General features: G+C 38.1%; 2 protein-coding genes across 3 annotated transcripts in view; one reads left to right on the top strand and one right to left on the bottom strand.

Moving 5' to 3' along the window:
- The first annotated feature begins 4038 nt into the window (after positions 1–4038).
- The window catches only part of numa1 (nuclear mitotic apparatus protein 1), a 28187-nt gene continuing 17597 nt past the window's right edge, over positions 4039–14628 (top strand). The window contains exon 1 of the mRNA XM_030744129.1: positions 4039–4082. The gene's annotated coding sequence lies outside the window, so the exon portion shown is untranslated. The remainder of the gene's footprint in view (positions 4083–14628) is intronic.
- Positions 8433–12644, bottom strand: LOC115790315 (uncharacterized). Of its 2 annotated transcripts, XM_030744138.1 has the most exons (10): positions 12394–12644; positions 12103–12218; positions 10674–10893; positions 10432–10533; positions 10269–10340; positions 9501–9599; positions 9165–9356; positions 9017–9064; positions 8868–8930; positions 8433–8766 (listed from the first exon to the last, which is right to left on the bottom strand). In XM_030744138.1, the coding sequence occupies exons 2-10, from the start codon at positions 12103–12105 to the stop codon at positions 8726–8728; spliced, it is 840 nt and encodes a 279-aa protein (XP_030599998.1). In that variant the 5' UTR covers positions 12106–12218; positions 12394–12644; the 3' UTR covers positions 8433–8725. The 2 variants fall into 2 exon arrangements, with proteins under 2 accessions (XP_030599998.1, XP_030599997.1); XM_030744137.1 differs by having other exon boundaries at positions 12103–12644.

Here is a 14628-nt window from a genome sequence, read left to right as displayed (position 1 = left end):
AAAGTCTTTCTAATTTTCTTTGTGCTCTGCAGGATAACCTCACCCTGCAGGTTTCCCCTTTTGTCCCATATGTCAATGAAGTGCATCGCAGTAAGCCCTCCAAAGCTGCCCGTTTGACCTGTGCTCTTGTGTGGCTGAAAATGGCCACAAAGTCAGCCTTTCCAAATTACTGTTGCACATAATGTGATCCACTGGCATTAGAGGAGCAGCAGTGATTCATGATGAGGGACTGAATGTGCATGGCTAACCGACTTAGACTGGCAACACAAACAGAGCTTTTATTTTATCAGCATGATGACCATAAACTAAACTTCAGGCTGGGTGTTTTAAAATGGCAGTCACAGCAGCTGAGGAAGCGGCTGTGGTTGCAACCCAGACTGCAGCTCAGGTGGGCTGTGTGGTCACTGGGTTTGAGACTCCTATTTCCTCCCAGCAGCTGAACTTACTGCTCTGACAGAAACCTGTAAACTGGCATCTGGACAACCTGTTAGCATGTTATAGTGAATGTATAATCATACGCACTGCTAATTTCAAAACCCCAAAACCAAAAGTAAAAACATGATTTGCTATTTTTGGGGGTGAATGGTGAAGTTAATACATCATGTTGCCATTTAAAATAAATATATCTTGCACATTTCTTTTCTTTGTTAGTTTTGTTTTGTGAGCATACTGCAGATAACCATGACCTCTCTTTTTGAAGCCACTGCAACTCACACTTGGGTGAACACATGTGAAAAAATATGAGGTCTCAGTGTTACTAAGAACTAGAGCCATAAGAGGCAGCAGGTTTTGAAAGGGAAGTGGCAAAAAAAAACCAAAACCCCACATACATACTGTGCAGTGAGATAGTGTTTCCCCCCCTCTTCATGATTTCTTTTTTTGCATACAAGTCACACCCACTTTTTTCCACATGAAACAAATTTTAATATTAGACAAAGATAACCCGAGTAAATATAAAATATAAATGATGACTTCATTTATTAAGGGACAAAAAAAGCTGGTTCCATTGATTATAGCAAGCTGTCCAGGTCCTGAAGCAGCAAAGCACCCTCAGACCATCACACTACCCCCACCATGTTTGACTGTATGATGTTCTTTTTATGAAATGCTGTGTTAGTTTAATGCCAGCGGACTCAAACCTTCCTTTTTATTTGTTATTGATGATCTTGAAACATGTAAGTGTTGCAAATATGGTGAAAACTAAGAAATTAGGAAAGGGGGAAATATTTTTTCACAGCATTGTATATATTAAACACACATATGCAAAAAAAAAAAGGGGGGGGTGGGGGTGGGGGTGGTGCTGTTCTTTCTTTCCTACTTATGATGTATAAGTAAAAAGCAAGGCACGGGCCTGTGTGATTTTATAGTGATGGAACAAATACTGTTTATTTATTTGTGATTTGGAATTTCAAGGAAAAACATCAAATTAAATTAATTAGATTATATAGAAACCCCAAACAAAACACAGCAGAATTTAGAACAACTGTCTTTTTTTAACCTGTGAATAATTTTATTTGTAGAACTTTATTAATTTAATATCTTTTTAGGCTTTTTGTTTTTGCTCTTCTCCTTTTTTTCTTTTTTTCTCTTATTCTGAAGATGAACGTGAGTAGGAGGAAGGTTCTGTGGCTCTTCATCTTTCTTCCCCTGAGAAGAGACACGAGAACAGATTTTATTTCAGATTTCCCAAACACGATCATTATTGGATCATTCTGGCTGAGTGACAAAATCATAAATTATTTACAATAAAATAAACACTAGCAGTGTCGATGCTCACATCATTATGCATCATTATTCTTTTGACATACTTTTTACAACAAATCCCATTTATTTTGGAATCACAAACTAATTATATTATAATGAATTAAATATATTATGGATGGTCTATTATATGGATCTGTCATACAGTTTTTTTTAAAAGCTGAACTTAAGAAAGTAAATTAATGATTTTTAAAGCAAATGTTGTAGTTGTAGTTTATATCCAGCTAATACACATTAAACTTCATTGAGCTTCAACTTTAAATGTCAGACTTTGCAGATTCTCACCTCTGCATTTTTTGTAGCTGCAGTAGCCACCAACACTTAGCAGAAGGAGCGCAGCCACACCAGCACAGATGTAAATCGGCAGCCGCATGTCTCCACTTGTACCTGATTGTGATTTTACAAATTGTACATGACAGGAAAATTTTTTTTTTTTAATTTATCCAAAGGTGACAAATCTTGGGCTTTGAGATTTTTCACCATGGAAAGAAAGAAACTGTGCAGGCTGCTGATTAGTACTAGATAAACTTAAAATCTACAAATATAAATCCACTTACTTCTTGCAGCCAACACCACTTGAACACATTGCTCCCCCTGTACACAGCTGTAAAATCCTAGATCATCCTTTTCAAGTTTATCAATTCTGATGGAGAAGTTCCCCTCTGAGCTCTGGTTTGGAAAGACTTTCACTCGGCCGTTTCTGGGGTCCACAAACATAACGCTCCCTTCAGTTAAGAGATGGAGCAACTTCCCTGTGGAACTGTGGCTCCATGTCACCCGTTTGGAGTGTTTTTTTTGAACACTGCATGGCAGGAGCACAGATGAGCCCAGTGAAGTGCTCAGTCTGTGGACTTCATCAGCTTTTTTTAAATGCTCACAAGATTCTTCATCTTAAAGAAAAAAATGAAACAGAAGAGCAAGTTCAGATCATTCATCTCGTACTCAAATGACCAAAGAGCCATCAGAAGGACCTCTTACTGATGGCGTTGACCGAGCTTGTTAAATTCACTAACAATCTTACACAACCTGTCTATACACAGCAGTACCAAAAAGTCCTTAAGTACCCAAAATACAATTTGAAATATATGAATTTCACTGTATTAGACAACAAAATACTAAAGAAAGTGGGAGTTCTTTTTTTTTTTAAAGGAAAGCAGCACAAGCACTATATTGTACAAAAAAAAGTGTTAGAAGATAAAACCGATATACTGATGAAAAACGTAAAGAAAATATTTATATTATTAGTTTAGTTTCAGTAAAACTGCGACTTGAGTTTCCTTCAAACTTGATGACAGATCTGTGGGATTTAGGTTTGAGTCTCCTGGAAAACAGTCTTTATCAGGTGGCTGGCAGACTGAGTTTTGCTTTCTAAATACTTCTGCATACTTTAGAGTTCACAAATTCAGCTTCCACAGAAGCACCTACCGTTCGAAGACACGCAGGTGAAGCACAGGGTGAAGAGGAAAGTCCACCTCGCAGCGTCCATCTTCATCACCTCGCACAATGTGAGCAGCGCCCTGACGGTGATGATGGTTTATTAAGCTCTTAAGCATCACCACCAGTTTCAGTTATTCACAGTCCTTCAGGAAGTCTGTTTGTCTTTTCTTTTTGTCAGGCAGAATTAGCGCAGACGAAAAAACAGGAACGGCTCATTTTCTCCCTTTTTTTTTTTTTTTTTTTTAGTAAGAACTAAAAATCTATACACATATATACACACATATTTTCTGCTTAATTTCTCCCCTTTCATTCCCTACAAAATAATGCACCACTTAATATTTTGTGTTCAGTGGTGGGTGGGCCTGGACCGCCTCCTTGCTTCTGATTGGTTCAATCTCTGACGTTTTTGTTTGTTGTACCCTTCAAAATAAAAGTTCTACCTCCTTACTTGGAGACGAGCAGCGTGAACAGAGAAACAGTATGGATGCTTCCACAGCCAAACACAGACGCAGAGGAAAACAGACCGACCGACAAGGCAATAATAACATTATACAGCAGACTTAAATTGCAGGGTTTTAATGCAAATTTACATTTAGTTGGTGATTTCAACTGAGTCAAAATTAATTCAATGCTTCTCCACTGAGAGGTGCTGCACCTTAATTTGTCTTATGACTAACGTTTTTGCTACAGTTTATGGCAATGCTTTAATTGAGTAAGTATTCAGTAGAAATGTAATCTCTTGGTGGAATAGCGAACACACTTTTTTTTTTTTTCTTAAATGGAGAATTTCCTTATTTCACCGAGTTCCTGTTAAAGGTCAGAGTTCAGTCATATTTAACTGAAAGCAGCCAGGGCGGTTTTCCAAGTCTGCAATGAGTGTAAAGGTAAGTCAATAAAGGCCGTTTTAAGAAATTTCTCAGCTTTAAATTTTAAATATTTTAGTACAGCTTTGGATGAGCCATTTTAAATAAAGATAAAGCCATCATGATCCGGACTGTCTGAGTCCGTGATCATGATCCGTTAGCTGTGGAAGTGGACTCGGACGCGGTTTGCTGACCCGTTACGGAGCCATTGATCCCGACAGACGGATACCGTTAATCACCTTAATCACCGATTTAGGTGATTTTTTTTTCAGTAAAAAAATATGTTGACGGTATTTAAGTCACTTTAAATATGTTTAGTTCAGTTTTCAAGTCTTTAAATCATTTCAGCCTCATCTTCACGCAAACATTCACATCATCTCCAAGTTCCAGACATTTTTCCATCAGTGACCTTTTACAACGCGACCAATAATCGATCACTGATCAGTGTGTTCTGCGTCTAAAGCTTCATACAGATCAGTGTGATGTAACAGTGATGCTACAGTAACTACACTAAATGTTTCAGTGGAACTGATCAGTCTGACAGCTGCAGCTGCGCTCATTGTGATGATGTCACTCATCAGTGACATCATCACTGTCTCCGTCCTTACAGCCTGTTGACGAGTGAATGACTGTAAAAGCTTCATGTTGCACAAAAATAACGATCTAACGTCTAACTGGGATTTCAGTGCTTTAAAAACATCTGCAGATGAATTCGCTCCTCTGACTTTATGAATGAGGAAATGAATCGGAGTGTCAGACAGGTGGTTCAGGTGCAGGAGGGGAAACGTTTGCTGGATAAAACCTGCCAGCGACCAGGTTAGGTTAACAGAGTCTGTTACAATGGTAAGAGATCCAGAGTTGGAGTTAACTCTGTTTCTGGAACTGAAAAACAAAATTTCCCCCATTTTAGGGTCAACAGAGTTTTTAGCTTAACTTCCTGGAATAGGCCCCATATTTAAAAGTTCTGGATTATGAAGTAATCACATTTTATTGTCTGTTCATTTGCAGCTGGTCAAAAGTGACTTCAAGATTCCTTTTAGGTTATTCTTTAAGACATTCTTGAAGTTTAATGGGTATGTGTCATCAGGCTTCATGGATAGACAGGCTGGGTATCATCTGCATAACAATAAGAATGGATGCTATGTCTTCTAATAATACTGCCCAAGGGAAGCATGTATAATGTAAATAGAACCTAGCACAGAACCCTGTGGAACTCCATAATTAACCTTAGTGTGGTAGAAGACTCCCCATTTACATGAATAAATTGGAGTCAATTAGATAAATATGGTTCAAACCAATGCAGAGCAGTACTTTTAATGCCTATGGCATGCTCTAATCTCTGTAATAAAATGTTACAGTCAACAGTGTTGAAGTTTCACTGAGGTCTAGCAGGAGAAGCACAGAGATGAGTCCACTGGCAATAAGATGATCATTTTTAACCTTCACTCATGCTGTTTCTGTACTGTGATGAATTCTGACAGAAACTCTTCAAATAAACCGTTCCTCTAGAGATGATCAGTTAGCGGTTTTACAACTACTCTTTCAAGACTTTTTGAGACAAAGGGAAGGTTGGAAATGGCAAACAAACCAAAACACAAACATTTTCTCATTTTGTTCAGTGGATGGCACCTAAGTTGAGAGAGGTAACGATTGAGAAGCCACAACAATTAGTGTCCCGGGGTATTCTCGCAAACTACACACCATTAAAAACAAACAAACAAACAGTAGTTTAAAATAGCGCATCATACCAATGTGCACAATATGCCTAATTAATATGTCTGAAGACACAACCAGTAAGCCCCTGTGATGCTGTGATCCAATCTTAGGCCAGGTACTCAGTCATTTACATCCATGTGCTGGTCCGGTCTAATATATAGACTATAATACTGGTTCTGGCACTACTTGGCTGAGATGAGTGAAACCGATTTACTGAACAAAAGTTGACACTGAAGTGGACATCCACATTTCTACACTTTTTCAGACAATAAAGCAGTTTAGCTGATATAGTGCGACATCTGCTGGTCGTTTATTGTAACTACTCAACACCGCCGCTGCTGCTCACACATGCGCTCCTTGCCATTTATATATATATATACAGTGGCGGTCCTAGCCTGTTTGGCGCCCTGGGCGAGCATCCCCGCCGGCGCCCCCCCCCCCCCCCCCCCACACACACACACAATAGCGATCGCCGCACTACTACACTTGGGGGGGTAATGAGCGACTGCTGTGTGGTGTATGTAGCTTTCTGCCATGGTCTGACAGACAGGCTTTAACAGAAGGTCCCCCCACCATCACAGGCACACTCAGAATTTCTTTTAAATTTTTATTTGAAAAAACATGGAAGAAACTGAAATATTACACAGCTTCTGCTTACCTTTATCTTTGCTTGTTTCTCCTCTTCTTCTTTTCTCTTTTTCCTAAACTGTGCACCTGATGGCTTTGACCTTTTCCTTTCCATCTGCCACAATTCGCCACCACCACCGCCCATCCCCAGGGTTGTCAGATCTGACTGACAGTTGCCAGCCCAACACAACAAAACCTCCACTGAAACTCATGTTAATAGCACCAGGTGTGATATATATTTAAATATACAAGCTTTGGGTAACTTGTTAAAATTTTGGCTGCTTTTCACCATATTTGGTAGGTTTTTAGGAAGTTTTTATTGTAAAATTATATATCTATATAATTTTATAATTATATAGAAATATCTATATAATATTCCACCCCAATGTGTTCACAAGCTGCCCAATCTGGCAACACTGCGCCATCCACCAACATTTGTCCAAACTGTCTAGATTCGTATTTGTGTTATTTTTTTTATCAGGATTCGGGTTCACACAAATACTGTGATTTAATGACCATATTTACAGTATTATAAATGAAATTGGCTTTGTGTTCTATCAGTTGTGTGCATCTAATTTTATTAGACGCACAGATTCATTCTGTGGAACATGGGAGGAAAAAAAAAAAAAGAGTCAGTTTTGCATATCTCGCAAAAGTTTTGCGAGATCCTGAGTTACTTTTGCGAGATCTCGCAAAACTTTTCAATATTAGGACATACACTTCGCGTTAATCTTGATATGGCAGTGTCCGTGAGGATGAAAGGTTTGGCGAGAGACTGCCAGCAAAAGTCGCCTTTATTTATAATTCAGCGGTTACTGTTGGCTGTAACCAGGCCCAAACTGTACAGGCATGAATGAATGAACCCGGCTGACAGTCTCACTCTCACGCCGTCACTGCTTCACTCGACTCGCACCCCAGGCTGAGAGGAGAAGGGGGCGGGGCAGCGCTGTGTGTGTGACGATCGAGTGAAGCAGTGACAGCGAGACAGAGAATCCCCCGCCTGCCCTTTTTCTTCTGTTACAACCTGTCTGACCATGGCAGAAAGCTACATGCAATACACAGCAAGCAGAGGGCGCCCATTATCCCACAAGTGGAGCAGTGCGGTAGGCGTTGCTGCGGCGATCGCAATGCGTTGGGGGGAGGGGGGCGGTCATGCCGCCCTAGATGAAATGCCGCCCTGGGCGGCTGCCCATGTCGCCCATATCAGAAACCGCCACTGTATATATATATATGTATGTGTATATATATGTATATGTATATATATATATGTATATATATGTGTATATATATGTATATGTATATGTGTATATATATATATGTATATGTATATGTATGTATATGTATATATATGTGTATATATATGTATATGTATATGTGTATATATATATATGTATATGTATATGTATGTATATGTATATATATATGTATATATATATGCGTATATATATGTATATATATATGTATATGTATATATGTATATATATATATATATATATGTATACATGTGTATATATATATGTGTATATATATGTATATATGTGTATATATATGTATATGTATATATATATACATATATGTATATATATGTATATATATATACATATATATACATATATATATATACATATATATGTATATATATATGTATATATATGTATATATATATGTAACAGTAACCCAGCAACTCAAAAAGCTATCTGCAAACAGTGAGGTGTCTGTGCCCACACAGCATACAGCATGAGCACCGTGTGGTCACCCTGTGGTGTTATCTGTTTAACACCATGGGTCCCCCTCCCCCTCCAGATGCTAAAGTTACAAAAACACTGTGTGTGTGTGTGTGTGTGTGTGTTTGTGTGTGTGGTGAGGAGGGATTTTTATTCATATTCCCTTTAAGAAAACCACAAAAATTCTTGTATTTTTCTTTATAAAATGCAGTGAAAACACAGTTTTTATTTTTAAAAAGTATTACTTGAATCTCTTACATACAAATTCAGAATAACAACCTGTATGTTTCTCTACATTCCCTCAACTCTGAGCATAAAGATAAACATGTACACAGAAGCCATTTTTGAGTATCATCATCATGCTGTCAATTTGTCTATGAAGAGACTGATGAACTTTATTAAAACAGCCTTTAAACATGAACACTTCAGTGAAATACAGTGCAGTTACACTACAAACAAATACAATAAGACGCGGATCACCTCAAAGGGGTAAAAAAAGTTCAAACTTCATTCTCTACAGCCAGTTGAGCTGGCCTGTGCTTGTGTTGGAAATTGGGTTTTTGTATTACAGCATTATCTCATCGCCCACAGATGAAGTCAGCACTCACTATCTTTGGTTTTCTTTTTCCCATGGGCTGCTGCAAAAACAAACCGGTGAGAGAAGAACAGAATCAGTATTTTTGTGTTTCTTACTGTGACACAGTCATAAATAATTCTGATTATTTCAAACTCAAACCACCTCTTTTTTGATTCTCCGCCTGCTTTGACATGGCTTGTTGCTTGCGGAGATCGTGTTGGTTAACTGTGTAATAAAATAGAGTCAAAATCTGACAGAACTGAAACAATAATAATAATAATAATAATATTATACAAAATTGCTCATTCTACCGTAATAATGCTGGCTGAAACTTGCTTGCCGTAATCTGCTGAAAAGCTCTAATGGGGGTAAGAGAAGATGGAGTTACTTCACACTGTTGCAATGTAGGAGTCACCAATAATACAGACTGCAGTAAATTAATTGACTTTGATTCCACACCTAAAGGAAACCACTGTCTGGTTCTCTGACTTTCCGCCTGTTCAAAGCGAAACTGATCCAAGTTCGGATAAATCCCGCTGCTGCTTTGACTGGGCTGCTGAGGCTGAGTGCTGTCTAGATACCGCACATGTCCGGGTGGATCACGGCGGTTTCTGCTGGGTTCAGCACTTGCCGGACGCTGTTCATCATTTTCTGTTGTTCAAGAAAATCATTTAAGAAACATTAAAACTGTTAAAAATACACTGAACATTTGTTCTTTTCTTTTTTTTAGGTGTGATACAATGATTTTAAAATATGTTTTTTTAAGAAGGGAGAGGAAAAGATGAGTAAACTCACCATAAACAAGATCATTACTGTAGGATCCTGGTGCATGTTGTACGTGCAGATGTGCGCCTACAGGTATGTTGATTGTTGTTACAGGTGGAACGCTGGGATCTGGAGGGAAACATTAGGCAGAGCAACTAAAACACTAAAACACAACAAAAACCTCAAATCATTGTCTAAAGCTGTACATGAACAGGTGCAAGGTAGATCAGTTAGATCAGTTAGGTGTTGGATAGACTTTTTTTGTGTACCATGCTATTGGAAATCTTTGTAAAATCCCCTTGAATTAAAGCTGAAAGTCAGTACTTCAGCCACATATTGATTGATTTAAACTCCACTGTGGTGGCGCACAGAGGCAAAACTACCAGAACTGTGTCCAACAAATTATGGACCTAACTGTAGAAAAATAAATGAAACATACACATGGAAACATATATGAAAAAACTGTTTGCAGAGTGAACAATACAAATGAAATTTGTACGGAAAATTAAACATAATGGATGAGCATCAAAGTGGTAAAAACAACAACAAAAACAGGCTATTGGAACAACAGATGAAACTAATAAACTGCACTGGGCTTACATTTATTTTGGAATCACAAGCTCATTATTTTCTAAACATTACTATGAGTAGTCTTTTATATATATATATATATATATATATATATATATATATATATATATATATATATGTTGAACTTGAGTAAATAAATCATTTTAAAACACTGTGTAGCAAATACACATTAAACTGGTGTGACACACAAGGGAAATTATTACTTACCCCGAGTAGCTGCACTATTGGGAATGTTCACACTGCCCTCTGTTTTGTTGTTATCTTTGTTGTTACGGGGAACTAAAATAGAAGCAAAAAGTGAGTTCACTGAACAATCAGCCTCCCAAACAGTCATGAAGTCACCCAGCTTAAATGTCAGACAGATTCTCACCTCTGCATTTCTTGCAGCAGTACCAGCCACCAACACTCAGCAGAAGGAGAGCAGCCACACCAGCACCAATGTAAATCAGCAGCCACATTACTGCTTTTGTATCTGCATGAAAAGTTGTGGTATTATGAGATCTGTATCACAGGAAATAGCTTATTTATTTTTCCAAGGGTGATAAATCTTGGGCCTCGGGCTGCTGATTAGTGCTGGATAAACTTAAAATCTACAAATAAAAATCCACTTACCTCTTTCAGCCAACTCCACTTGAACACAGTGCTTCCCTTGTGCACAGCTGTAAAATCCTAGATCGTCCTTTTCAAGTTCATCAATTCTGATGGAGAAGTTTCCCTCTGAGCCCTGGTTTGGAAAGACTTTCACTCGGCCTTTTCTGGGGTCCACAAATGTAACACTCCCTTCAGTTAAGAGATGGAGCAACTTCCCTGAGGAACTGTGGCTCCATGTCACCTGTTTGGAGTGCTTTTTTTGAAAATTGCATGGCAGGAGCACAGATGAGCCCAGTGAAGCGCTCAGTCTGTGGACTTCATCAGCTTTTTCTAAATGCTCACAAGATTCTGGATGTTAAAGAGAGAAATTAAACCCAAGAGCAAATTTAGGTCACAGGTAACTAATGATTATGACACAGAATAATTATTCCTAAACGATACCTTTGAATTAGCTGATTAAACACATCAACAATCTCATATGGTCTGCCCACACACTGCCAAAAACTGGCCTTAAATAATAAATGTTAAAATATGCATACGATTTTATGTTTCAACACAATACTAATATCTTAGGCGAATATACCGCAGCATCAAAAAGTATTTAAATACTGAAGCTACGGTTACAGATATTCAAATACGCACGCACGCACACACACACGCACGCACACACACACACACACACACGCATGCACATACACACACACAAAGTTAAGCTCAGTTAAGTTTTAGTCAAAGTTATGATAAATGTTTCCTCTGTGTTTCATGAACGTTCTGTGGGATTTAGTGTTTTGTCGGGTTTCTGGTAGACTTTGGATCAGGATCTTGCTGAGCGATCAACTCTTCTGTTTTTTTGACTAGTTTATCAGTATTTTTTTTTTTTTCTGCATTTGCTTCCACACACTTTCATCAGTTAATACGAGTTCACCTGCATCACTGTCAGCAAAGAACAGGCACGGATGGTCCTGTTTTCTCCATAGAAACATTTTAATCATCAGATCCCCGAAGGTTAAGCTGATTAATCTAACAACTGTGGTCTTTCAGGTGACGTTTATTATTTAATTCTATAGATGTGTCATTTTCACAACTTGCTTCTTCTAAGATGATTTTTAGCGGCTGTCACCTTGAATTTTACGGTTGAAAACTCTGTTAGAAAATCTGTTCAATGAAATGTCTTTTTCTGTTAACCAAATATGCGATAACATCACCAAGCTTATGAAAGTTATCTCATAGTGTAACTGTCTAAATACATTAAATGTACTTTTGCTTGGCAGATTTATGAACTACTCGCTGGGTGAATTCAAATATTCAGCCAAAACCATTCAAAGAAAACCTGGCAGAATAATCTACAAATATTTTTTTAATATAGTACAGTAAAACAGATCTTTAATTTTAAATCACATGGTCACATTTTTTCAGAGTTCTCCTTCTTCTTCTTCAAAAAACAACTTACCATTTGAAGACACTGAAGTGAAGCACAGGCTGAGAAGGAAAGTCCACCTGGCAGAGTGCATCTTCACCAGCATCTCGCACAATGTGAGCAGCTCCCTGGCGATGCTACTCTGACCTCTTTAAGCATCACGGAACAAAACCACGAGACCACCAGTTACAGTTTTTCCAAGAGGCGTTCCACATTAACAGCAGCAGGATGATTAACACAACGATTATTTGAACTGAATGGCAGTCATGTTGAAATTTTAACCCAGGTGACTAAATAATTATATTTCACACAATGGTGATGTACTTTTGGCTGATAGTAGGACGCAGACTGCTGCGACAGTCTGCTGCAGACCACTTCCTGTGAAAGCCTGCTGAAGTTTCCGGAGCGCGGGGCCTCATGATGAAACACAGAAAGATGAATGTATGAAGTGATCATGGTGCAATCAGAAGAAATGTTTTAAACAAGCTTTTCTTTTACCCACCTAAAATCTGAGTGTTGCCAGGCAAACTGCTCAAATTCACCACCGCAAGTTCACATTACCTCAGTTGCTTTTGTAGAAATATGTAAATATACAGTAATGCTTACTGTGGTTTATGATCTTGCCACTGGTATGTAAATTAAAGATCATGGTACTTCTGCCACTTAAAACCGCACCTCTGCAGTGTTTTGTCATGGTTGAAGGTTTCACAAATACTGTGGGTAAAGTTTTCTAGTGGGTCTAAGTTCACTGCTTTGGTGGGCCTGTGTCACCTCAAAATCTCAACACTGGCTGTGGAAAAGGATCAATTCTGTTTTTAGAGTTTGTGCTTCAGTTATATTTAATGTGTCATTTGCAAACCAAAGGTATTTTTTGGTCATTGTGTGGCATAAATAATCACTGTATGAATTTAACGGATTTGTAAAGAGACTCAGAATTTCACCATAAATTGACTTTATCTGTCAGGTCACGGGTTAACCAGTTGATGCCACATGTGTTTTCTGATGCTGTCATTGGCAGCTGTCCTTATTTTTGGACTGAAATGAACCCTGCAGGAACACAGGAGTCACACCTTAAAGGAAAAACAGTAAATCATGTTCATCACAGGGAAGGGTGGATTTGTGGCATATTTAACAAACATTTGAACCTTTTTGGTACCTCTGTACATCACACAAAAAATACAAATAAATTAATGAATAAAGAAAATCACATTTCAAACTTCAAACACAGTTTAAAAGCAGTGATGTACAGTGCTGTGCAGTGGGTTTTCGCCTCCTACTGGCTGTTTACTCTAAAAGCTTCTACTGAAGCTCTCCCTTAAATACATTTGTGTCTTAACATTGGCATCAAACTGTAGGCTGACAACCGCATGGCCTAAAGTGTCTGGAAGTCATTGACTACAAAAATGGAGGAATTCAAGAAATGAGAGCTCTGCTTTTACACAAACTATATAGACATAATCTTTAAATTCAAGTATTTTCAGTCCATTGGCTTTTTGAGCACGTGTTACAAAAAAGTTCAGTTGGTATCATGAACGATCAAATTAGAATTTGGTAGTCAAAAAAAAAAAAAAAAGTCACTGTGACATGACAAAATACTTTTGGGACAATAACTACACAATCTAAAAGAATTAAATAATGAAGTGGTTACATGTCAAAAAGGCCAAAGGTCAACAGAAGGGGAGGTTACATTTGGTTGAATACTGAACTGGTGCCAGTATATTAAATTCCTTGCAAAACTTGATAGTCTTCTCAAACACTGTGACATTGTGACAGACATGGATGCACATTGCAACTTGCCCTGTTGGCAGAGGCATGTAACTACAAGGTTTTCATTTTAGTTCGATCTTTTTATTGCATTACACACACACACACACACACACACACACACACACACACACACACACACACACACTACTGTGCAAGCGTCTTGAGCCACCCCTCATTACTTTACATTTTGCTTCCAAAGAGGTCTTGAGCCAATGATTCTCCAGGCTTTATGAAGGTCTTTCATAGTTTTTCTTTGGACATCAGCTGCTTTTCCCACCAGCATTTTTTTCTATGTATAGCAGAAAACTCAGTCAATTTTAAAATTGTGTTTTTAGGCACTTTGTTGGCTCACACTTGAGCTGCCAGTCTATCCCTGTAATTGTGACTTCCATTTTCATCCCCTTGTTCAGCTGGTGCCATGACATCCCAGCAGTGATGCAGATGTTATGTTATGTTATGAAGGGAAACTCAGGGATGCTTTGATGCTATGTTTACTATAATAAAAATCCATAACAGCATTTTCTTACCAGTTCTGAACAGTGTCACCAGCAAGCAAGATGTGGGACTCCTAGGCAAACCTTTTATAGGTCACTAATTGAAAATGAGCTCATCAGGATATATGCTATTCAGCTGGGTAGTTGGGCTGAATTTTATTTATTTTCTTATGTAATGGGAATAAATTATTGTTTCCCATTATATATTCACAGACTGCACTAACCATAATATAAGCAAGTAATAATTTCAGTGTATTGTGTGAAAGTCATAATTTCAGTATATTAGGTGTTGATTTTC

The sequence above is a fragment of the Archocentrus centrarchus genome, chromosome 13 (genome assembly GCF_007364275.1).
Source record: "Archocentrus centrarchus isolate MPI-CPG fArcCen1 chromosome 13, fArcCen1, whole genome shotgun sequence".
NCBI classification, from domain to species: Eukaryota; Metazoa; Chordata; class Actinopteri; order Cichliformes; family Cichlidae; genus Archocentrus; species Archocentrus centrarchus.
This window is presented reverse-complemented; position numbering and strand designations above follow the sequence as displayed.